We start from the raw sequence: 26,527 nt of genomic DNA on the forward strand, positions 1-26,527 counted from the left end.
TTATTATTAACGCCAGTTAATCTCAATTATCGGATCGTCAATAGTATATTTTGCAACAAGTGCGGTAAACAGCATTTGGGTCACGAGTTTATTTAGTACGAGCGGAGCCATTGTTTAATAAATGAGTGACTTAAAAAGTTTATCAAACGTTTTTCTACGACCGTTAGTTTTTGAACACGTTCTTGCAAAACAACAGGCAAACATTGACTGACATGATCGCCAGAATTGACAAACGTTAAAATTCAAGTTGTGCGGTAATATCTCCGAAAACATCCGATTGCTCCCAAACCCGTGCGGTAAAATCCCGGAAATGACCGACGGGGCTCGGATCCGTGGGACAAGAAACTCGCTTGGTAAAGTGCCGTACGCTAGATCGTTGTATAATTAATAAAAGTTCGATTTAAATTCATATTTTGATATTTGACAGACACAAGACACAGACAAGACCTCGGATTTTATTGACCGATTATTATGTATAGGGGTAAGAAATAATAAAATCCCCGTTTGACCTCGGCAATGAACTTCATGTGGCAATACAGAACAGCAGTGCTTGAATGTCCCCAATAAATATATAATACCATAACATAACCGATTGAACAAGTCCAAAATACAACGACGTATTCTCTGAAACAGTATCGCGAATATCGCCTTAAGCTAAGCTTATACACGATTTAAAATGGCTATGCTCAATAGCTTTTGATTTAAATAGACGCCAGGAAACTTAGTGCTTTAACTAGTCTTCATTATCTTAACTTGAGTTCTAAATAAAACGCAGCAGTTTAATCTTGTACTTCAACATTCATCCGAATTGCATTGGAAAGAGCAGAAAATTTGATTTTATTAGAAGAGTTAAAAATTAGAAAAAGTTAGAAATTGACCCCATTGACAGCCTACGTTAGAGGAAATTGTTGTCCGCGTTATCAAAAGCTCGTGTCCAATCGATTATGAAGTAGTATTACGAAATGATCAGTGAAGAATCATGGAGCAAATTAAATTGTAGCTTTTAAATTGTCGTCGATTTTTGCACACGTGTTATATTGAATCACACCACGGGGCGTCATTCGATTGCCCTGTCGATGCCTGCGGTGCTGATGACAACTTCATCGAAGGTATTCGATCTTGATATTGCGAGACCACAGGGTGGTTGCCGTCAAAACGTTTGAAATAATCATCCATCATTTTCACTCGGTGTACGCGTAGGGATTCTTTTTATATTTTGTATCGTTTTTGGTTGTGAAGTTATGTTCTTTATATTTTGTGCATCTACGAGGTTAGCGCCAAAATTTCTTAGTAGGCTGCGAAAAGAAAATGGAAGTCTTGCGTCAAATAGTTTTTTATTGACAGCATTTTAAGCAAGACGTGTCCGAAAAAATGTCGCAAATAACGCAAATTGAGTATAGAGCGGTCATAAAGTTTTTGACAAAAGAAGGGCTAGCACCTAAAATTATTAAAGAAAGGCTGGATGGTGTGTACGGCCAAAGTTCTCCTTCGTATTCTGTAGTGAAAGAATGGGCAAAACGTTTTCAAATGGGGCGGAAGTCCCTTGAAGATGATTCAAGAACTGGTCGACCAGTGAAGGTCAAAACGGAAGATATTGTTGCGATTGTGAAAGAGGTGGTATTGAGTGATCCACGTTTCAAGGTCAAGGAAATTTCAGAAGTTACTAAGCTTTCTGATACAAATGTTCGTCGAATCCTGCATGATCATTTAGGTATGCATAATGTTAGTGCAAGATGGGTTCCTAAAAACCTTTCGGTTATTCAAAAACAACGCCGTGTCGAGTGTGCGCGGTCTTTTTTGGAACTCTGTGGGTCGGAACCGAAGCCTGTGATAGAAACTATTGAGACGGGAGATGAAACTATGGTTTTCTATTATGACCCTCTATCGAAAAAAGAATCGATGTAGTGGCGTCGTAAGGGTGAAGCACCTCCAAGAAAATTCAGAGTCTACCAGTCAACAAAAACGGTGATGGCCACGATCTTTTGGGATTGTGAAGGAATTCTTTTGATAGATTTTAAAGAAACTAATTCCACTGTCAATTTTATGCAACATTAAAACGTCGAGGAAAACTGACCAGAGGGGTGCGTCTTTTGCACGGTAATGCACCTGTCCATACTGCTGGTGTTGCACAAGCTGCCATTTTAGAGTGTGGGTTCCAACAGGTAGATTATCCTCCCTATAGTCCAGATATAGCCCCCAGCTACTATTATTTGTTTGGATATTTGAAAAATGACTTACGTGGACGGAGATTTAACAACGAAGTTGGGTTAAATACCTAATTACACACCGATCTATCATACGGGAAGCGTCACTTTACCACCTGAGTTTCGTTTCCCACGAATCCGAGCCATTTCGGACATTTCCGGAATATTACCGCAAGGGTTTGGGGCAATCGGATGTTTTCGGAGATTTTACCGCACAGCTTGATTCGTGTTGTTTTACAAAAATGTATCCACAAACTAACGGTCCTAGAAGTACAATAAGTATAATTACAACACGTTTGGTAAATAAAATATAATAAAACAAAATAAGAATGAACTCGTGACTGAAGTGCCGTTTACTACACTTGTTGCATATTTTACTATTTTGTGCCTACCCAGTAGTCAGTAGTTATTATTTCATTTGTTATATATTTTTTGAATATCATCTACTCAATTTACGTAGCCTTTGATATAGGATTCGGTAAGGAGACAAGGTAATAATAAACATGAACCTGTACAAAAATTTAAATATGTTTTGCTTACTTAATCTTCTTAGGGTGGGTCCGTACGTACCGCAACACAACTAACGTTAAAAATATTGCTTTTAAATTGCCAAGTACAATGCACGGGCGACCCGTCATAAAAATATGATAATAATACTCTGGCCGACCCCTTCGTCGGGGGTCTCTAGAACCCTGAGAATTCGTCAAATCAAAGGCGACAGTTCGTTCATAATCCGCCAACCCCCAAAACATTTTCACCTCTCGAGACTATACGTGGCAAATCCGGAATAATGAGACGGGAAAACGGCAAACAATGGCACGGTATTTGTAAAATTATACCAGCTGTCAAAATCAAGGACTTTGGTGGTTTGATGGACCCTCTCAGTATCGATCGGTACATGGTGCGCAAATTTGGATGTTTCTGTAGGTGATCTCGGTAACTGTAGAAGTCATGAAACGATAGACGATACGTTCTCGATTGCTCCTTTTGAGAATGCAATGCTGAAAACTTCAGCTTGTAGTTCAGTTTTTTACGATTTTGATTAAGGTCCAACTTACAATAAAGATGTTTAGACTTTTTTTCGAGCATCTTTAAAAAGAAATTATAAAGTGAAATTTACATCTGAGCCATTTCTGTGTATTTCAAGTGATAAAATTAAGTGACTTTTTGGACACTATCCCATCGGTATACTTGCAATAGATCGGTTTTCATTAAGTGAATGAGTATTCTAAGATTGATCTGATGAGGCTATCGTAAATAGGAACGACTGATTTGTGGTTGCCTTAGCTTTAGTGGTATCCGTACAAAATATATTTTTAGACCTGTTTTATAAAATTTTCTGCATCTGCTTCATATGTCTAAGTATTTAACCTATGTACGTTTTTAAACATTTGTAGCGCCTTAATTTTAAGTCAATTCTAATAGGTTCTTGTTTGTAAGTAGTATTCTTGGGAATTTATCAAAGCTTAAAAAATTGTCTGAATTTTACAATAAATTTATTAACCCAATTATAACCGACCCGTCTGTTACATGGTTTATGAATTTTTGTTGACGATGCATGTTATGGGTCGGTGCTCGCACGGTAGTTTGGGGAAGGACAGGGAGTGTAAGTTAGGTCAAGTTAGGTTAGGTTAGAAATTGATGGGGCTCCTCAAGAATCGTAAACCTAATAGGATGGCCCAATCCCATAAGACATACGTTCGCCAAAATTATCGATCGCACGTAGTCCCTTGTGGCGTAAGCGAACTCCTCTAACCGTTTTTGTGTATTCTGTCAATGCATTTGAAGGCGTATTAAACCATTGTATCTTGTGTTCTTTGAACAACTAAAATAATTTAAACTAATGAGTAGTGCGCTTATGTTCGTGTTAATTGTATTTCTGTAAAAAAAACTTGGACAAAACAGTGTTTTTAAGCTTTAACAAATACTTTAAAATTGTATGTGCTTGAGTGGCGAGAACTGAGAAATACAGTATTTTTAACCTTAAACAGAGACTTATGTTATAGTGTTATTAGTTAGGAGGTAAGCTCAAAATATTACACAGAATAATGTACGTAAAGGTAAGAAATACATTTCTTTTACCGTTTTTAGCGGGATAAGTTACATCAAAAAATTGTTAGGTATGCCTGGAACGAGATGTGTCATGTATGGGTTCAATAACAACTATTTTGATGAAAAAGCAAGTTTTGGAATGGGAAGGATCTAGTATCTCGAACTATTCGGAACGAGTGGATAGTTCGATGTAGAAGAGAGGACAAACACAAAACAGATATCCCCAATTTAGGTGGTTATACTTATAAAATTACCACAGATACAGCATTCTTCCCCTTCTGATCATTTTTTGAAAAAAAATAAAAAATGGAACTTTTATTTTGAATCCCATCATGGTGATTCGTTTCGAAAAGGGCAAGGGGTGGTAAAAAATTTAGCAAAAAAAATATTTAAAACAGAAAAAGAATTACCATTTAGTTTAGCTAGAGATTTTTGTAAGCTGCGAACGATAGTTCGTATGAACTTCAGAAATTTAACAGCAAAATACAACGTTAGTCTAAAAAGAAAATCTTTGCAAGATGATACCCGCAGAAAAAAAATTAGAAAGTATGATAAAATTGTAAAATAACGATTTAAGTGTATATACGACTGTTATGTATGCCTAATATATTTTTTGTGTTTTAATATGTTCTTTAATATATTCAAAAATAGGGATTTCTAGTTTATAAGTCTTTGTTTATTTTTGTATATTTAAAATAAAACACAAAGTTTTACAAGTAAATCGTTTTGTTTGCTAGTTTTATGTATTATGTATTTTAATTTAATTATACATGTATTTCAAGATAATACATAAAAGTTAAACTTGATTGCTATAATATTATTTTTACCCTACCTGAGACCCTATCCTACGCTACTTCTCAATAATTATTAAATAAGTACTAAAACGATTTAATGTTGACTTAAAATGAAAATAACGAGTGATTATCCAAACAAAATGCTATATTAGCTACTCAAAAAAATCAAAGTCCATCAAAACTCGGGTCAGTTTCAGATTATTTCCATGCATGTACATAGTAAACGCACCAATACAGGATTCACCTACGTCACAGCCAGCGAGAGTTTTCGCATTGCACCTGCGGACAGATTCTTGGGGGCTCCTGATCAGAAGCTGTTATTTGGTAGCTGTTTTCGTGGGTGAAGGACCGAACGAATAGCGGCGAGGCCGCCGCGAGGCTAAGGTGCTTTATGCGTTTGCACGGCTTTTGGATCAGTAATTACCAGTTGAATGTTTCCTGAGAGGCTACACAATCCAGATCATTCTGTACTCTCAAAATGCCCTTTTGAGAATACTTATAATTAGATGCTTTTGTGACGTTACTAGACTTACTTTACTACAAATTTTACAAATTTTAAAAACTGCTAGGGTATCTATCGAACTTATTCATCTGAGAAATTGCTAGCTACTGAAGTAGTCAGAAAATAGATGTGATATAAGTTGCGATTGTAACGCTGTTTCGCCGTTATAGGATTGTAGTATAATAATGCATTGTTCATCTTGCCCACTTGATCTCCCCCATCACAATAAGTGGAATGGTTCAAATCAATGTGTGTATTATTTTCGAAATTAAGCTAGCTTTTCAAAAGCTATCCTTCTTTATTGTGCAAGAAATATTTCTGTAGTCTGTGCTCAAGCAACCCCGAATTGGTTACGGTTTAAGGTTGTTACAACCGTAAACAATTAATATACAATTAAGATAACGAAAGCACGCGTCGTTTTAATGAATGTCGGTTTTTACGTAACGTAATGAGGCTTCCTATGGCACCATATGCGATACACGAATTATTTATTATCCTGCGACGCCATCTCCGAACAGTGTTTCTGAGTACCCGTCGCGTACATCTGTCGGTGCCGACATTAATTGATACGTTACACGTGTCCTTCTGTTTTCCATGCTTAATTAATTTTCAATAAATTCAGCCAGTTGTTATGATTGGTCCTTGCTTGTTAACCGAAATGCGAAAACAAATTTTGTGTTTGGTGTAAGCCTATATATTCATAGTTCATTTCGCAGCACATTTTTCACACAGGTCGAACATTTAATTAAAAATATTTCTCTTCAACAGCGAGAAAAAAATTCGTCAATATTCGGAGGAATATTTAAAATTTGTCTTTTTTGCCAGCAATGCTTGGCCACCGAATCAATGAAACGAGGTCGTTTTGAGGCGCATTTGAAGGCTAAACATAGTGCTCATATTAATGCAGATTTGAGTTTAATACTTCAAAGAAAAAATTGAAAAAAGAACAACATTTCTCTATTTACTGCTCGTACTTCAACTAATAATCATCTTACTGAGGCTAGTTATCAAATTTCAAAATTGCTAAAACTGTAAAAATCGCACTACAGGGGAGAATCTGATAAAACCGTCAATATCAGCATTTCTTAAAACTGTTGTGGAAAAAGATGACAAAGGTGTAAAAGCTATGCCAAGAAAAATGGCTGCTTAAAATTGATGAAAGATGCGAATACAGAAATGATTCTTGTGCATTGCGTTATTCATGGGATAAACTTGGTACTATATGCAATAATAAAGTGTGTTAATGTCATTAAAGCGCTAGGGTCAAATCTGAGCATCTTTTCAAGTTATTTTGTGAAGAGCAAAATGAAGACCATGTGAGACTTTTACTTCTTACTGAAGTAACTAAAGGAAATTGCTTAAAAAAATTATGGAACTGTTTGATACTGTTAATGATTTTTTAAGCGACACACCTGAAAATGAAGTATCTGTTACCATCGATGGTAAAGCATTTGGAAGTTATTTAGCCGATGTCTTTGAAGAACAAACTATATTAAATAAGCGACTTCAAGCAATAAATAAAAGACTTGTCGAGGCAAAGATATTCGGTTGCATTATCAATATAATGTTATATCAGAAACATATTAACAACAAAAACTTTAAACAGTTTCATTGGTTCAAAAAATGTGAAGTAACTAATACCGCTTTACTTATTATTGTCATTCATTTAAATATTCTATCCGCTGACTTATAAGAAAAATTTTCTTATTTAAAATGAATTTATTTCCCAATATATATCAAATATGCAGTATCAAGAAGAACTAACTAAATACCCAAATGCACTCAAAAATGCTAGACAACTTTTACTACTGTTTCCATCTTTACTGATGAAAAAAGAAATCGACTGGATATTACACAACATGGATACTTGAGATTAAAGCTAACTAAAATAGAACCTGATATAAAATTGCCGTGCAGGAAGCATCAGGCGCAAGGACAACACTAAATTTTTCTTATATGTTTTGAAATATTATTTACTGTTTTTTGATAGCAATTTCATGTTGATATACTCCTAAAACCTATCATTTATGTTTCTTAAGTGAACAAATCAATTTTTTAATGTTAAAAATTACCGATGGGGCATACAAATTTTAGAAAAGTTACAGTTACACTGATATAACTACATTTTTGCTAGTTTTTTGACGTAAAAGAGGAAAAAAGAAAAACTCAAGCAACCGATTATTTAATTATTTCTCCAGTGAGAAGTATCAATGATATTACAATTAAAATTTGTTTTTACAACTTATGACAGAACGATTTAGGAAACATGACAATGACTTTTCAATTTGCAAAACGGGCCGATACAATAGCTGTTACCAGTTTGATCCCTTCTTCATTGGAAACCCCGTTCTATCCCCAAAGGGGTGGTTGAATGGATGGGTTGCTATTTTTTATATTTTATTTGATTATGTTGATATCATTTTTTAATCTTCGTAGTCTGCATTAAACAGTGACGCCACTTTTTAAAAACTATTCTTGTTTTTCAAATAAATTGGAAATCCTGCATTTTACTCTGATAAATCATCCTCTGTGCCTTTACCGAATCATTTTGGAGTCGAGTAAAACCTTTAGAGAAGTAAGACAGAGATATGTGCTCTCTCCTATACTTTTTAATCTTCACTCAGAGAAAATTATATAAGCTGTTACAGCTGAAGAAACAGCAAGAATGTCAGAAAACGGTCAAATCATTAATAATATCCGTTATGCCGACGGTACCTTCGTAACAGCAAGGACCTACGAAGAAGGATGTAGGTGAAGAAGCTGGTATTACATTTAATATCAACAAGAAAGAAAATCTTGATTATCTGCAAAGGGAACGCTCTATGTTCACAATATGGATAACCAGTGAGTGAGTGAGCCACTTCTACAAATATGCGGAAAGTATTCTGCTCGAGAAATATATCAGACTTAAATTAAGATAGCCAAGATGTTGTTTGGTCAATCCTTCCGTACGGAATGGCGTCATGTACAACAAAGATCACTTAAAAAGACTCCAAGCTTTCGAAATGTGTTTATATACTTCCTTAGAGTTTTTTGGACGGAAATAGTAACAAATGCGAGTGAATGTACACTGCCAAAACATGGAAGCTTGTGTACGTAATTTCGAGAAGCCCCATCCAAAGCAAGAATAGCTGTGATGATAGCCAACTTTCTAAGAGGAGACGGCGTATAAAGCAGAAGAAAACCTTTTAATCAGCAGAGGCAACATTAGGAAGATTTCGCGAATGTAAAACAATGCAGCTGGGTTTCGCAACGTTTCGTATAGTTTGACGTTTGGAACTAAACATCGACACGTGGCTCGCAGTGGTCGAATACAAAAAAGTTGTTAAAAGGCGTGTTAACTACAATTAGCCGTAATACGCGTATATAGATAGGGAGGTCAGCGCTCGGGTGACTCGGGGATGCTTTTCGCCTATTATGCACGCGCGCGGACAACCCTATAACGCTCCTATTTACAAAGAGCCTCCTCAGTGGCGAATTAGCATAGTTCCACGGCGAACAAATCACTGTCCGAGGACAGCTGATGGCGAGGAAAGTGGGCGGAAGGCTCGGCACACCCTTTATACGTTGTTTATTATTAAGTGTAATTATTTTACGGTTGAAATGTCGTCAAAAGGTGCGATAATGATTATGTTGTTCGGTAGTAGGCAACGGTTTTTGTTGTTGTTGTCACTTCTTGTCGGAAAAGGTTTTCTTGTGATTGAGAGGCGGGGTTGCTAGGAGGGACAATGTAAATTGATAATGAATTTCTTGACAGATATTTCGCTTTTCCCTATAATTCGGAATTTTGCGGTTTTCGTAGATCATTAGCGAAAAATTAAAGTAGTAACTAATAATGTTAATAATTAATGATTAATTTGGTAAGAATTCAAACGTAAATGTAAATAATTTTCAACTTTGTTTATTTGCTATTTATTTAAATGTTAATTATCTTGGAAAATTTTATGTATAAGTGGTATGTTCAAAAAGTAAGGTGACTTTTGTAACTGTAACAATTTTGTTTTGTTATGTTGATACACATGCCCTTAACAGTTTCAGCCAGTTCGCACATGTACTTTTTTTTTGTGAAACTGAAGCGTTAGACGTGTTTTGTGGAATACAGTGCTGCAAAACACTTGAAAGGTTGACAACGGCATATGGTGAATCTACTTTGGGCAAAAAAAAAATGTTTTAAAGTGGTACAAGTTATTCCAAGATGGTCGAGAAGACGCCGACGACGAACCCCGCTCTGAACGCCACAGCTATTGACGTGCTCATGAAAGCGTTGAAAAAGTGAAGCATATCGCGTCGAAAAATCATCGAATCACTATTAGAGAACTGGCTGAACATGTCAGCGTCTCTATTGGCTCGTTCCATACAATTTTTTCCGAAGTTTTGGGCATGAAAGGTGTAGCAACAAAAATTGTCATGAGGCATCGCGTAAGATCTATTAAACCACATCATTGTTGATCCTGACGTCGACACCAAAGGGCGTAAAGTTCGATCGATCGATTGTTTTCTTTGTTTATCGTGGCGTAGTACATTAAGAGTTCTTACCTCAACCTTGAAGTTATGCGCCGTTTGCGAGAAGCAGTACGAAGAAAACGTCCGGAATTGTGGGAAAACAATTCATGGGTTTTGTTTGTGTCTTACTTTTTGGCCAAAATCAAAACCAGAATCACACCTCAGCCACCATATTCACCGGATATGGCCTCCTGTGACATTTTCTTGTTCCCAAAACTCAAGAGACCCATGAAAGGAATGAGGTTTGGAATGATTGAGATAAAAAAATCGGTATCGGTAAACATAGGTATCATTAGCTTGAACAAATAAATGCGATTACACCGGACTCACTACTCCGTTTTATTACTCTGGATGCAGTATGCTATCCTTCATAATGTCTGGAACTTATTTCATTTAGATACGTATATCTGTCACATAAAAAACTTTGGTTTATGTTTAATAATAAATAAAACGTTGAACCTGATTATACATTTTCAGGCCATGATATAGTTATTTCATGACTCGATGAAAATAATTGTCATTTGGTTATGAACATAATTCTTTATGATTAAGATTTGTTAGTTCGATGATTGTCAATGCATCAATTTAAAGAATCCCGTGAATCAATATTCCTTGTATTAATTTACTTCAAGTTTCCACCTACAGATCTCCTATGATGTATTTGATATATTTATAATATCTTGAATTTCATCCTGAAGAATGTTAATTCCAATAAGGAAGTTATTTCATTGTCCGTCGAGTTAATCAACTTGATGAATGCTGTAGTACCTTATTCACATTTACATATATAAGCGAAATAATGACTGCTATGTAGTTTCCGGAGCACAGCTAAATGTAATTTTGGAGTTAAATAATATATATAGGATATAGTACCCAACCACGGTCCAAGTGGGTTAGCTATTTACTAACATCAGTGGTTGGTTAGCAAATACATTTCTTGAAGGCATCGCGTTCCTTAACTCAAACTCAAGTCAAACTTTTTGCGGTAACCCGCGCCCCAATAGAATCACACAAAAGTCGCCACAATGATTGATTGGAGCTTTCGATATGTTTTTGCCTGTTTGCCATATTCTCGTAGCAAGTAATATTGGCAATTGGCGATTGCGAGCTTGTCCCGAATTCACATAAGCGAGACCAATTGGAATAACTCGGGGTAATTTTGGTTAACGAACGAACCATCGACAACCGTAAATTGGAGGAAAACGGTAATTTGTAAAACCACATATTCCCGTAAAAAACGTATCGAAATCGGCGGAGCGTAACGAAACAGATTTTCATGACAAATGTGAATTTTAATCATGCAAAACGGTATGAACCATGTGCCCTTCGTGGGCTAGGTGTGTATCCTGGCGACGGGGCAGCTGTTAAATTAAAGCGGATAAATAATTTAGACACTTTAACCAGGCAACGCGTATAGAGCAAAAGCAAAGAACCTCCCCTGAATGATACCATTAAATTGCGATTTTTTTCTGCCAATTTTCGGGTGTCAATATTTCATTCAGTATCATTATAAGCTTATCTGTAAAGTTTCGTAAGTGAAGTTATATTTACTGTCTTATGACGTAGGTCAGAGAACTAAAATTTTATTGAAAATAAAATTCTTTTGAAACAAGCGCTTACTATATATACTATACTCCCTTACTAGTCTGTATGGCTGACATTACGACACATCTCTGTCCATCATAATCGTCATAATTCGTAATCATATCATAATTTTTGCTTATGTTATTATAGGAAAATATTTTCTATATATTATTTAAAAAAATAACGGTTCCTAGGAAAGGTATCATACAGACTGATTGATTAAAAATTGGAACTATTTAATCGTGAGCTGATAATATTAGAATTTAACCCAAATTACTTAAATAAAATGTGACTTTTGTGATATATATAAGTAACGAGTACTAACAATAATATTTTGAAAAATAATGATAATTTTTTCAAAGAAACTTCCACAGGTGGTACTCGGAAGTTGTGTAAATAATGACATTCCCGTTACAACGAAAAATTGAAGAATCAGTAAATTATACTAAAATGGCGCCAGTGGCTTAGAATTTTCCCTTGCAGTACGCCTGTTGGAGTAGACTGCGTATACAGTGTCTACAGTTTCCTCCAAGTATGGCAAGGATACGTCAAAGTCCCGGGCAAAATATTAATTTGTAAATATTTTAGTAACATATCCTAAATTCAAAATTAGCCCTTACATCGAAACTTTGGCGAACTATTATTACCAAGAAAGTCAATTTAAAAACAAAAAAAAATGTTTGTTATCCCTTGGAACAAATTTTCAATCGAACATCGACGGAAATAGTCAAATCACGATTCCAATGTCACATAAAAAGGAAAGTCCCTAACAAATCGTTTTCGGACAGTTATTCGGGGTTCAATAAACACCTCGGATCGGTGTAAAATTATCTCGGATCGCCCGTAATACGCTCTGATAATTTTCACCAGTCATGGGAGTCCATTATGCCATTTTGTGCGCCTCTCCGATTCGTAAGAACGAGGTGTTTTTCCGGTCGACAAGTTTAGTTGCGTAACAAAAACACCCACCAAATCGTAGTTTCGGAAAGGAACCGGCATTGGGTAACGATTTTTTACGGTTTTAACCTGTTGTAGCTTTCTGGGGCCTTTAAATCCACAAATGCGTAAAACAATGTTAGATTCCTATCCGATGGAAAACGCACGAACGTATTTATCTCAACCGAATAACAAATTACACAGTAATAGGCGGCAATTAGAAAACTTGCTGGCGCTTCGTAGTAACTTGAATAAAAAAAATGTTGCCTCGATTTTCTCGACCTTTACGTGTGAACTATATAATTAATTTCCTTAATAGGTATAATGAATTGGAGCATTCATCTGAAAGAAAATTTGGAGACAGTTTAATTTTAAACAATTCTAATTTTTAGAAATTTTGAGACAGCATCCAAATTTTTGTAACGGCTGTGGAACATTAAGAAAACAGAAGTGTAGGTGGGATCCAGTTGAGAAGGTTTGAAATGTTCAACTTGCTCGACGCCCCTGCTTGACTAATATATGTGAAAGATAAAACTTCATCTGTCGTGTATATCTTTCATTCAGCTTTGGAGAAGTAAAAAAAGGTATGGTCTGCTCATAGATATAAACAACAAGATTGTTATTATTAATTAAGATAATTATTAATTATTACTTATTATTACTAAAGCAATTGGTCACTTTCTTATATCTATGAACAGACCATACCCACACGATCGAGACCTTGTAAATCTATCTAGCGCAAGAAACGAATCTGTATACAACTTATTCTAATTTGCCCGACGGCAAAGGTAAAGTGATACGGTTATCGATACATATCTCTCGGCAATCGCTCTTTAGCTTTTATTAAACTCCAAGATCACCGTTATGTTATCGCAGACCGATCTTCCTGTGCGTCTACCGAAGTAGGTAGTCACGATTTTTAAATTGATTTTTTTGGTATTCTTTATGGGAAAGATATTTAACCCTAATTAAGTTATAGTAAATATCATTATTTGGTAGAAATTACAGACGAATAATTTCTAAGTATCTGTGTTTTTAGATACTCCAGAAGACAAAAATATGTGGTATTTTTATTTAACAAATTATTTATTGCTGTATTAAAGCTGTTTCGGTAACACCTCGCTTTTATCAAATACAAAGTATATATACTAATCAATAATTTGCATCTACTATGCGAAAAACTACTTTGTAGTGACCGAGAGCTGAAAAATAGTGGAGATCATCAAGTGTTTCCCTCGTCAGTTGCTAATATTATTTACCAAAAACGTAAGAATATTTAAAATATAAATAAGAACTAATAGTTCCGATTTTCACGAAATTATATATTTTGACATGACAATTGTTTCGACAACACCGTGTCTTTATCAAATGTGATATTTATTTTGTTAAATGGATTTTCATCAAGTAAAAGCCTCTTCAGTTCAATGTAAGAATATTTCCATGTAATTTTTCTAAAATAAGTAATATGGTTTATATGTTTTTTTCTTTAAATCAAGTAGTCACTGTAACTATAGAAATAAAATAATTAGTTAACAATTAGTTATCGTTAAATATTTAGAAGTAAATGATTTCTTGGATTTTTGCTCGATTTCGCGCCTTGTTTATAACTGCGCAATTTTTTGACGCTAGCATTATTATTCAAGCACAGATTATTTTGCATATGGCAAGATTTTTCATAATCGCTCCACTTGTGGTTCTGACTGAACTGATCTATCTTTGTCATAGTTTTGGACCGGGATCAAAGTAAGGCAAAACGTTGCCTTTGATTATATTCAATCTGGAACATTTGTAAATAGTATTTCTGGATCTATCCGCCGTTTCTTGATCTTATCTTGTTCACTGAATTCACGTTTTAACAATTACATTACACACTTTGTCCGATAGACACAGGTACACTATCCCGCTTCTGATTTATTAAAGACGTTCAAAATTAAAATCCACACCGACTCCATGAATATTACTTTTAATCATTTCGATCGGCATGCAACCGTACAGCTACGTATTCGACACATGACTTCTCAATATCATTTTTATCATCTGGATGAGTTTCATAGATGTTTTATTTAAGCTGCTTAGAAGTAATTACTAAAGTGATCGAAATCGAAGTTTAGAAGTGGTACGAAAATAAACAGCTTTGCACCCTTACGTGTAAAGTGTTTTCGGGTTTGCATTTGTTAGCGTTTACAGCTCTTACGATATGTTATAAACAATTACCTGATAAATAAATACGTTGTGGTCTCGTTTTTTAAGGTTTTAGATCAATTTTTTTAACATTGGGAAAAAATAAATAGTTTTTGACGTTTCTTTGAAAATGCGATGCTATAAAATTTTAATCGAATTTGATAAAAGAAAATTAAATAATTTCATTGGATTTTCAATTGTACAATTTTTTTTTCTAATAACAATGGAAAATATGTTGGTAATTGCACCCGTTAACTAGATGCTAATAATTTTTTTTTCTTAATTTGACTTTTGTTTTTGTAATTTCTTATTTGTTTTGTAAACCAACTGTTATGTTTAAAACAATAAATGAATCTGACATGGGACTAAATATTTTTTTTGGAAAAGTGGAGAATTGAATATGGTAGTTGCAAAAATAAATGTCAGGCCTTTCTTAAAAACTGAATTTTAGAAATAAAAAATTATTTTGTAGTTTTTGTGGAAGTATAACACTAACTGTTTTTAAAAAAAATAGAATGATTGCTAGGATAGGTTTATAAAGAGTGATAATTTTTTTAATCTAATTAATTAATTTTTGGACAAATTTTGTATGTATATCAATCACTCATGATATATTTTATACTTAAAAAGTTTCAACTCTATATATAGATATTATTATTAAGGTAAATAAAGAAAATGCTTCAAGATACCATAAATGGGATAGCGGCTCATAATAGATCATTGGACCTTTATTGCGTATATAAAAGTTGCCTCAATCTGCTGCTTTAAAAAAAAAACAAATTTTTAACTATACAATGCGCACTATTTTCAAAGGGATTAGTTGTATTAGAGATCAATAATATTTTCAAAAAATGATACTTCTGAACTCTCTTTGAAGTTTCAGATTTTTTAAATTTGTCCGAGGACCTCAGAATATAATAATTGATAAATGTTAAAACAATTTTGCATATATATTATTCCATGAGTTCTTTCATTAACGATATAAATAATCAATTGAGTTTCTTTTTTTAAATTATTAATTAAAGACATTTTGAATTGAATTGAATTGAATTCAACTATCAAAAATTGAGTTAATGTTTTCGTTGTATTTTTTTGAAATAAAATGTTAAATGTTAATTGTTCGTTGCTCAGATAATGTTTAAGTTATAAACAATTAACCTGATAATAAGTAGCTTTTTAATATTTTTTTTTTATCTTTTTCTTATCTTATAATACATTTTAAAAAATAGAATACTATTTCTGTAAATCCCTATGAGCTCAAATTATTTATTAATTTATTTTTTATTCGCACGATATGCAATTTTTACCATCCTGTCAAATTTTGTGTATTGCTCGATATGTGGCGTTAAAATACCTACGTACAAGAGAGTCGCTTGTGTGTGTTTTTTAAAATTTGATTTTTTCACTATCGGTTTTAACGTGTCGACGCGCCACTGTGACCAAACGAAAGGGAACACAACCCACGACAGCTGGCGACTCGTCTCGGCGGATTTAATTCCTTCTTTGGACTATCGATTCGTGACTGCATACGCTGAGTCACCAACATCAAATTATAATCCGGGGGAGGAAGGTCCGTCTTTTCTCTAATTGGAGGCGAAACGGGCTCTCGTGAAATCCAAAACGCGCTAAGCGTGTAATTATTCCGAATGAGCGCAAATCGAAGGGGAAACTCGTATCTCAAAATAATTGGACCAGGGAAAGAAGTAGATACAACTTTTTCCTCCCGTAGGTTTTGCTTGATATATGGGTAGTTTTTGAGGCTTACAAAGACGCGGTAGGCACTATAATGAGTTATGTATCGAGAGATGAGAACGACTTTTCCAGTATTTTTAGCGAAAACGAAATTAGTTCGATGTATCAAAACACGGCATCTGAAAAAATGTAATATTATTATAGTATGTTTGTTTAGAGTTCAATTTTACCCAAAAAGGTACAACGATTTTGATTGTATATATATATATATATATATATATATATATATATATATATATATATATATATATATATATATATATATATATATATATATATATATTCTCATATTGTAATGTTTTTGTTTTTTAAAGCACATGAGCTATAAAAATTATTGTTTTGCCGTGAACCAAAAATAAAAATATCCAGATCCGCCTCGACAAACAATGAGAAAAATTACTCCAACAAGAGTGTCATGCAAGTTTCATACAAGGGTGCGATTGTCGATAAATAAGCAAAACAATATTGGCTCCCCGATAAACCATCTTGTGAACAGCGGTGAAAAAAAAGTTTAATCCATCGACGACAAAAATTGAATCGTTCCACCGTCCGAAGCGGTACTGGAGTCACGAATCGAACCTCCAGAGATATAATTAACTGTCAGATCTCGATGCTAGGTTTTGCCAGCGTCATTTTTTTGCTCCGGTGTTGTTCATTGGCGTAGTTGAGGAATCGCAATCTAGAATGAGCAAATGTGTCTAATTTTGGCATATAAATTTCTCATAATCTACCATAGTGCCTCCGCTGCTCTTTGTATCTGGACACGAAATGTAAATTTGGGCCGTGATTTTACCCATTTTGTTAACGTACTTCTCCTAACACAGTGCATTTAATTGCCTGTGTGTAGATTCAAACGTTATGTTATTTAAATTTGAATCAAAATTTGAAAAGGAAAACGTGGTTTAGGCTCGTTAAACGCTGATGTCCTTGGCCTCCATGTCAAGAAAATCCAAAATATGAAGGCTGTCGGTATTCAATTTAATTTCACTCAAATTAGGTTTTCTAAAAATAGTTGTATTTAGTTGACCTACAATTGTTATATAAGCTGAACTTTCCTATCGTATTACGCGCTGCACTTCCGGTTCTGGTTGTCCATGAAGGAACCTTAGAAAAATGTAAGGACTTCTCAAAGGTGGCCCGCAAACTGTGCAAAATTGTTTGCAAAGGGTTGGGTTCAATGATCGAATAGTCGGAAGGAAGCTTTTCGTTTCAGAGCACAATCGTAAGAACCGATTGGATTTTGCAAAAATGCACTGACGAAGGAAAAATTATCTAATATTTTTAGACCCGATGAGCGAACAAGAGTGTGCGTCAAAGCGCCCATGTCTTAATTTGGAGGTGATTGTCAGCATGTGGTATAGGGAATTTTACTTTTATAGATGGATAATGTGGTCACCATGTTTACTTAAACCTACCAAGGGAACGATCATTTTACTTTTATAGATGGATAATGTGGTCACCATGTTTACTTAAACCTACCAAGGGAACGATCCCAAATAACATTTTTTTGTTTTTTGGTTACGGTTAAAATCCGACCACCTAGTTTAAAACCCCTATATGGAAAATCTTCTAGAGGTAACGGTAACCAAATTTTAGTCCCATATAACTTTTACTCCCCATTTATTTGTTACCTTTATAAACCAGATATAAGTTTCATAACGACAAGAAAGAAATTTCCATTACAGCTGCAGTGTTCATAAAGCACAAACAAAAAACACCCCCTTTTTTTGTATCATTTGTATACAATATTTTTTATTTCATCGCCTTGTAATTTTACTTGGCACAAGTACTTTCTATCATTCCCAAAACTGAAGCCCTGTAAAACGCAACTTTGTTAAGAACTTAAAATCATCAGATCATTTTTTAATCGTATAGATTTGAAAATGGGATGTTCTTTTTTTAAGAATTTAGATCAATTCGCAAATGTCAATTATGCAATCATAACCTCACTTTTTCATTTATTTATTTATTTCTTCTGGTGCTTAGTTTCTCTATAAATATGTTTAGAATTAAATAACCATGCGTTCTAAAATCCTGCAACGAAAGAAGTGGGACAACAGCATCATCTTTGATGGGCGTTCCTAGCGCGTAGGAGTTCAGGTTTCATAGTAACTGCAGAATATTTGTTAGCTGCTTTCAGATTTATAACGGTTAGTAAGCGATATAAAACCCCATGAGTAACAGTGTGATAATAAGGTTTTTAAGAACGTTGTAAAACCTTTTTAGACGTTTTAGTAACACCAATGGTTTTACTTATAAAAACTGTTATAAACGCTAAGGTTTCTTATAAAGCGCTTATAAATAACCGTTACTTTATAATAAAATTCAAGGTGCAAAAAATATTTGTTGGAATTCGTGTTTAGTTTTCAAAAATTTGGACTAAGGATGTTTCACTTAGAAAAATTTAGTATGTGCAGACTTTTTTGGTAGACTGTTAGATCTACGAAAATATTGATATAATATTCAACAAAGTGCTGAAAAGTACAAATTTATGAACCAAAAAGCGCGTGCGGAAAAGAGTTGTTTCCTCATGCTCCAAGAAAAACAACTGTTTGCGTAGGTGCGCGCGCAACATTCTACACGCGTTCGCTCTCGACACCACGGGGACCCAATGGAAAGCTTTTCTGACTAACCCAAAGTGCCACCGGCAACCGAAGAGTCGAGAACGTATACCGGGTGGATATGTGTTCCCGTGCCGCGACAATGTTTCGACTCGCGTTCTTCGTGATACCATCAGGATAATGTAGTTTCCACACGTTTACGTGTCGTCGGATTTAAATACGGAAGCGACCACGACCAACGATGGTCGATATAAAAAACGACGCGACGCCGTCGTCGAAAAAATCGCGGGGGATTTCGATGAGCGCGGTGAAAAATTGGCTTACCCTGTCGGACAAGAAAAATTCGATGGAACCGCCTAAGTTCCAGAAGATGCCGGAGAGTTTTCTGAGGTCGCTGAGGCGTAGGTCGTTGCGGGTTAAACGCAGCAAGTCGTTCGTGATTAACGAGAAAAGGAAGTCCGGTAAGGAGGAGGAATATGTTAAAATTTTGACTTTTAAATTTGCAACGAAGTTCCTATATTTTTCTTCGTTTTCTTTTTCTTATTCTCTTCTTATTTTTGAGAAATTAAATTCTGTGTAGAATTTATTCTTTATTTTCGTGCGTTGCTTTTTTTACGAATTTTCTTACCTAATGATTTCTACTAAAATTTACGTTTTATTATTATTGTTATTTATAATATTAAATTTTATTTTTTATAGACCACAGTCTGCGTTGCAATTGATTTTTGTAATTCTTTAATTTAAATCAACTAAAATTCAAAACCCAGATTTTAGGGGTATATTTTTCGAGTTGGCGGACCTACAGATTGTTAAACTTTTATGATTTATAATAAATTTTCACTTTAATGTTAAACAGGTTAAAACAAACCTTTCAAATAACACGAAATATTGCTAAAGATCAAATGAATATAGCAGTCCAAAAGTTCACTGCATGTTCCCTTAAAAATTTTAATTAAATTTACATATTTTTATTGTTTTTATTTATATTGTTACATTTTGTTTATTAGAGCTCACGGTTTGTTTTCTAACTAGTTTTTGTAATTTCTTTGATATATAAAATTTATTATTTATTTCTATGTTAATGTTAAACAAGTTAAAATAAAATGTTCAAATTACGCGAAATATTACTTGAAATGTAACCAAAAAGTAAAAATGAATATAGTAGTCAAAAGTTCATTCCTTTCTACTACCGTAAAGGTGGTAGATACAATCAGTTAGAATATATTTTTAAAAAATTAAAAATCAATTCTTGAAAACCGTTAGTGCGATCAAAAAAATTTTTCAACGAGATGATCCGCGAGGTCAAATTCTATAAAACCTTTATTCTTGATAATTTTTAAAAATATACAGGGTGTGGCCGGTATTCGCAAGAAACTGAAAAATTGGGGTCTCGCTATAATGGTAATTGATCTTAACTTTAAAGATGAGCTTCAATAGTCAGTTTCTTTTACATGCTCAAATAGCCCGTATGCATAGATAAAACTTTTGTATTTAAGATTTTCAACTATTGTACAGGGTGTTCAATTTATTTCGTGCTATAAGTCTACACCCACATTTAGACTGTTGAAACTCGGCGCCATCGAATGTCGCGAAGTATTTTTTTAAAAAAATTGAAAGAAATTTTTGAGTTATTTTCGTCTCCCAGGAAAAATATATTTCTTCGAGAACTATTAATCCGATTAGCAAAATTCTTTAACAAGGAAACGCGGAAGATCCATACTATAACCTTTATTTACCAAAAGTTTTTTTGATTATGCACATGGTTTTTCACTTGTAAACAAAAATCTAAAAGACTCTGAAACTATTCTTTTCCAAAGTAAATTATTTCCTGTAAGTCAAAATCTTTAGAAAATATGGCTAATTGGTATATAAAGTATTATAGGCTGCATCAAGAGCTACAATTTTTGTATTTACGATTTTCGTCCATCACTTACCCTGCCTAAGGAAATCAATATGAAAATCGCTATTTCTCACACTCAATGTAGACGCGATGACGTCATTCACTATTACGGGGTACTACATAGTTTCAAAAAAGAATTATTTTCTTGAAAACCATATACTCTATGGAAAAAATTGGTGGACCAGGAAACGTGGAAGATCTAGGGCTATAACCTCTTCGTCGAACATTTTGTTAATTATATACAGAGTCTGTTGTTTTTAGGCAAAAATTCTAAAAAATCCTGAAAATTTTCTTTTTTGTGGGTAAATTTATCTCCGTAAATGAAAAACTGTAAAATATGGCATAATTTGGTTTACACGGTATCATAAAATAAAATAAATAAATCAAAAAATAAAATTTTTTGATTTACAGTTGTGTATTAGACAGGGTGCGCGAGATATTTAAAGTATTAGTGTGGATCGCTATTACTGGTACAAATGTATATATTAAGTTTGCTATGATTTTGAATTTCGGCGAGACTTGAAAGGCACTTTATACAGGGTGTATTCACAATGAAATTACATCAATTTTGTCAAAGTTCCATAGTCGTCCGCAGGAGCACGATAGAAAACAATGCGTTCCTCTAAGACAAGAAGCGGCTTCTTTTGGAAATAAAAAACTGCTTCGCGCTACTTGCGAAGAATTTGTCCCGTCCAGTGACGATTTTTCGAAAGCAATCTTGTTATTTTGGTGTCCGTTTGATTAATAATAACCCAAGTTACTGCCCTTCACTTTTTGTTTTGCATTGTATTAGATTGACGTCAAGAAAAATTCAATGGGGTGGCGTGTTAACTAAGGCTTTTTTTCGTTTTAATACACATTTCATAGCATCGGCATTCCCAGAACCGTTTGGAATCAAACCAAACCAAAACAAAGCTATAGCGTAACACACGGTTTACCGTTTTCAGTTTATCGCAGGTGTTATCGGGAATTGGATGGAAACATTCGCTTTACCGTTTTCTCGTCAATTTCGCGGCTCACTAGATCAAATATAGCGTTAATCGATTAATTGAACTCATTTCGCGCTTACTAGATCCTATATTATACAGCATCGAACGTATACTCGGTTTCAACGAACGCGAATGCGAAGAACTTCGGTAAATATAGGGATCAATCGGCCATGAAAATCGCGCTGAAATCAAGCGCACAATTATGAAATAACTAGTTTAGCATTTAAATTATAACGTATTATACATTACCGGAATTCCTGCTGCAAGCCGAAAGAGGACGTTCATTAAGGATCACTATGATCAAGATAATATGAATGAATAGAAAAATAAAGTGTGTCTTTTTTGTCTCCCTTTTTATGACGTGTTCCTCTGTATATTTTTGTGATGTTCAGAACTAATTAATTATTTATCGGTCTATGTGTCAATTCATCGACTAAGTAGCCTTAGAGAGAGAATATGACGACTTTGGTGTATCGGAACTGGTTGTAATGCTTTATGGAATTTTAATTGAAAACGTTGTATTTTATTATCTTTATTATTTATTATTATTTTTTTGGTAGGGAAGATGTAAACACGATACAATATACTGTTGTAAAACGCTCGAGACCGCAGTGTCAGAAGTCCATATTTGCAAAACAAAGCCACAATATCACGGGAATGTCAGGGAATTTTGAATAATTTTTACAGTTTTATCATTCAGTTAATATTTTTCAAAAAGTTAAAATTTTCTATAATTTTGTAACTCAAAAGCTAGCTAAAAAAGACTTCAATTAATGTGACGTTCATTAAGGATCACATGATCACAATGATCATGACGAATATAATATGACTGATTAGAAAAATACAAAGTACATCTTTCTTGTCTCTTTTTTATCACTTGTTTCTCTCTACATTTTTTTGTGGTGTCCAGAAGTAATTAATTATTTATTTATGTATATGACAATTCATTGAGTAAGTTGTAATGCTTTATGAATTTTTAATTGAAAACATTGTATTTTATTATCTTTTAGTAGGGAGCATGTAAACACGATATATAATATACTATTATAAGATGCTCAAGATCTCAGTGTCAGAAGGCCATATTTTTAAAACTGACAGCTAAAAATTACGGGAATACCAGGAAATATTGAAGAATTTTTATAATATACTGTTATAAGACGCTAGAGATTTCAGTATCAGAAGTCCATATTTACAAAACGGAAAGCCAAAAATCACGGAAATGGTAATTTTGAATAATTTTTATAATTTAATATCAATCTATCATTATTTTTTAATAACTTTAATTTGTCATTATTTTTTTTAATCCAAAAGCTAGGTGAAAGAGGACGTCAATTAATGTGAGGTTCATTAAGGATCGCCATGATCAAGACGTATATAATATAAACCAATAATTGAAAAATATCCTAAACCTAATAAAAACCTAAACCTAAATAAAACAAATACTCTCATTAGATAAAATTTTACAAAAATATTCCTGCTATTTCTAAAAGTCTACAAGTTTATATATTTTTCGTATTGGTGTAAATATATTTGGTTTTTCTAGATTTGTCTGTAGGAGCTAATTTGTAGCTGTGCCGACGTTTTAAGGTTTTATTACATTGTCCACGGGTCACGAATAATGTCATGATTTTTTAGCTAAAAAAAGAATAAAATAAGGATTTTTTGACATAAGCACATCAGCAATAGATGAACTTTCGCTTAGTCGTTTGTATACAAAATTATATTTCTTCATCAAGTTTGAACATTGTAAAAATTTTTATTCTGCATGGATTTACATTTACGTGCGTATGCTTACAGCAGTAATCGAGGCTAGGCATTAGAAAAATCGGATGACGTTAATAACTATGTCATATGTATTTTTCATTATGATCGAATGTAACGATGAGTAAGACCAATGGTTTCAATTCCAATTATGCAATTTTAACGAACGAACTTGATTCGTCGAGACGAATTCTATCGGTCGTTCGAAACGCGACGAATCAAGGTTTTTGCTTAAACGGTCTAAATTCTAGCCGCATCAGATACGTCTTCATCTTTCCCTATTATGCAGGAAACATCCTATATTCGATTGAATCCCAACAAAAGGCAAATACAAGGGCACCAGCTGAGCAACACTATTCGGACCATTTTTGTTTGAATTATAGATCAGCTGTCGGGCCGATACAAACGAATTGCTTGATAAAATTTAAAAGGAAACTTACTTCGTTTCGGGGAAAAGCGACCTCTCAAATAAATAAGGGGCGACCCTGACTTGAGTCACAAATAGAGCGAATATATAAAATATTGCTTGATGCCCTCGCAGAATCATTCAGAAATTTAGGGGTTTCGGAAAATTTGCAGTTTTCATTCTGTGATCAGTGCTGCCGTGGATGAAATCGAGTGTCTATATGAAGCTCTTAATTATCACTTATAATAAGAATTTACATTATTATCGCTCGAAGTTTTGAGATTTTTTTGTAACGCTTTACATTTTGTAACTCTTATAACAATATATGGATATTAATACTAAATTATGTCTTTAAAGACCTTATTATAAACATAATTTCTATTACCTTTCAGTGAGATCGCCCTTAACTATTTCGCGTACTTTGTTATTTGCTTTTAGCATTTGATTATATTATAACGGGTGATTCAATGAGAGTTTCCACATTACATTCTGAAATATTTTTGAAACGCCACTGTATTTGTTTATTATCATATGAGATTTCTAGCGTCAAAACATAAACAAAATTAGTCATGGAGCAATATACGACTGAACAACGTGTATTATGAAAATGGTCGATCAAGAAAAAATGCATTTCGGGCTCTACGTGAATTTTTCGGCGCACAAAATCGACCTTCTGAGAGGACAATTTGGAATGTGGTTCAAAAATTTGAGCAAACTGGATCTGTAACTAACCTCAAAGTCCCTCAACGCGCTCGTGCAGGTCGGTCACATCAAAATATTGCCATTGTTCGCGAAAGTGTTGCCAAGATCCAAGATCGTCATCGATCGCAGCAAGTGGGCCTTACGTATTCAACTACACAGCGAATTTTAACAAAAGACTTGCATCTCCACCCATATAAAGTCCAAATAACTCAGGAGTTGAAACCTCGAGATCATCAACAGCGCCGCGTTTTTGCAGAATCGATACGAGACCAAGGGGTTCATTTTTCAACGAAAATCATCTTTAGCGATGAGGCACATTTTCACGTTGGTGGCTTTGTAAACAAACACAATGCTCGTATGTGGGGATTAGAAAATCCAAGAGAGATTGTCCAAAAAGCAATGCATCCTCAAAAAGTGACTGCCGCGCATTTTGGTGCGGAGGAATAATTGGCCCTTTTTTTTTCGAGGATAATGCGGAGAACGCTGTTACGGTTAATGGTGTTCGCTATCGAAACATAATATCTGATTTTTTCTGGGAGCAGTTGGAAGGTATGGACATTGAAGATTTGTGGTTCCAACAGGATGGAGCCACTTGTCACACATCCAGAGAAACGATGCAATTACTGCGGGGCAAGTTTCCCGGTCGGATTATCTCACGGCGATATCAATTGGCCGCCTCGATCATGTGATCTTACTCCCCTAGATTTAAATGGCCAATAAAAATGTTTGTATATTTTTATATTCTTCCGAGTTTTTTTTATTATTTTAATATGGAAACCCTTATTGAATCACCCTTTATTATATTGTGCTGTTTTTTTTTGCGTACTTCTAATAAACTGTGTTAGTGTTCTGCTTTGTTCAATTCGTGTTTATAATTCGTCTGTTACAATCAGTCTGTTGAGTGAGCTTGTTTGTTTAATTAAATAAATAAATACCAGGTATTATTTTACCTGGCGTACTTTTAATATATATATATATATATATATATATATATATATATATATATATATATATATATATATATATATATATATATATATATATATATATATATATTTTCTTTTTGGTAAGTGGCTTGTTTGAAACAATTACACATCCTACACAAATCACAATTATTTCACATTTTAACCAATTTTTTTTTCTTTAAATTGACAAAATTCTTGTTAATAATTCTTGTTACGGCAAGTACCTAGGAATTTTCTGATTTTGTTTTCGAATATTGGCATTTCTGTAGTTTATTTAATTGATATTTAACTGGGAGCCTATATAGGACTTCTTTGGTTTCCCATTCAACAACATGCAACATTTGGCTTATTACTTTTTAAAATTGCGTTTTAAGAATCAAAAATTCATTTACCAAAAGTGCTAATCCTAAGACTAGAAATCGGTCGTTGTATATTATAAGAACGTTTCCTTTTAAACATCTCTAAAGTTCATTGCCAATAGACTATTCTTGCGAAGAAAGTTATTTAGCTATAAAATATTGTCAGCTCGTTCGCAAACCAACAAACACACTTTCTATTTTGTTGAAACCGGTAGGTAATGGAACTAGTCGCGAATGCAGATAACGGAATTCGCGATAATAACGCATAATATGCGTTATTGTGAAGATCGGATCATAAATGTCCCAACTTAAGTTGCGGTGGGCAATTTTGATGCGACCTTGTTACTGAAAAAAGAAAACTGTTTGCTACCCATCT

General features: G+C 34.0%; 1 protein-coding gene across 2 annotated transcripts in view; it reads left to right on the plus strand.

The window, feature by feature from the left end:
- The window catches only part of LOC132700713 (centaurin-gamma-1A), a 63,381-nt gene that overhangs the window by 15,795 nt on the left and 21,059 nt on the right, over positions 1 to 26,527 (plus strand). The window contains exon 1 of one of the 2 annotated variants that reach the window (XM_060668208.1): positions 19,160 to 19,530. The exons of the other annotated variant lie outside the window; for it this stretch is intronic. Coding sequence (XP_060524191.1) covers positions 19,311 to 19,530 — 220 coding nt within the window. The 5' untranslated portion in view covers positions 19,160 to 19,310. Of the gene's footprint in view, positions 1 to 19,159; positions 19,531 to 26,527 lie in introns of those variants that run through there. 2 annotated transcript variants of the gene reach the window in all.

Source organism: Cylas formicarius, unplaced genomic scaffold (genome assembly GCF_029955315.1).
Source record: "Cylas formicarius isolate icCylForm1 unplaced genomic scaffold, icCylForm1.1 PGA_scaffold_4__25_contigs__length_36172078, whole genome shotgun sequence".
NCBI classification, from domain to species: Eukaryota; Metazoa; Arthropoda; class Insecta; order Coleoptera; family Brentidae; genus Cylas; species Cylas formicarius.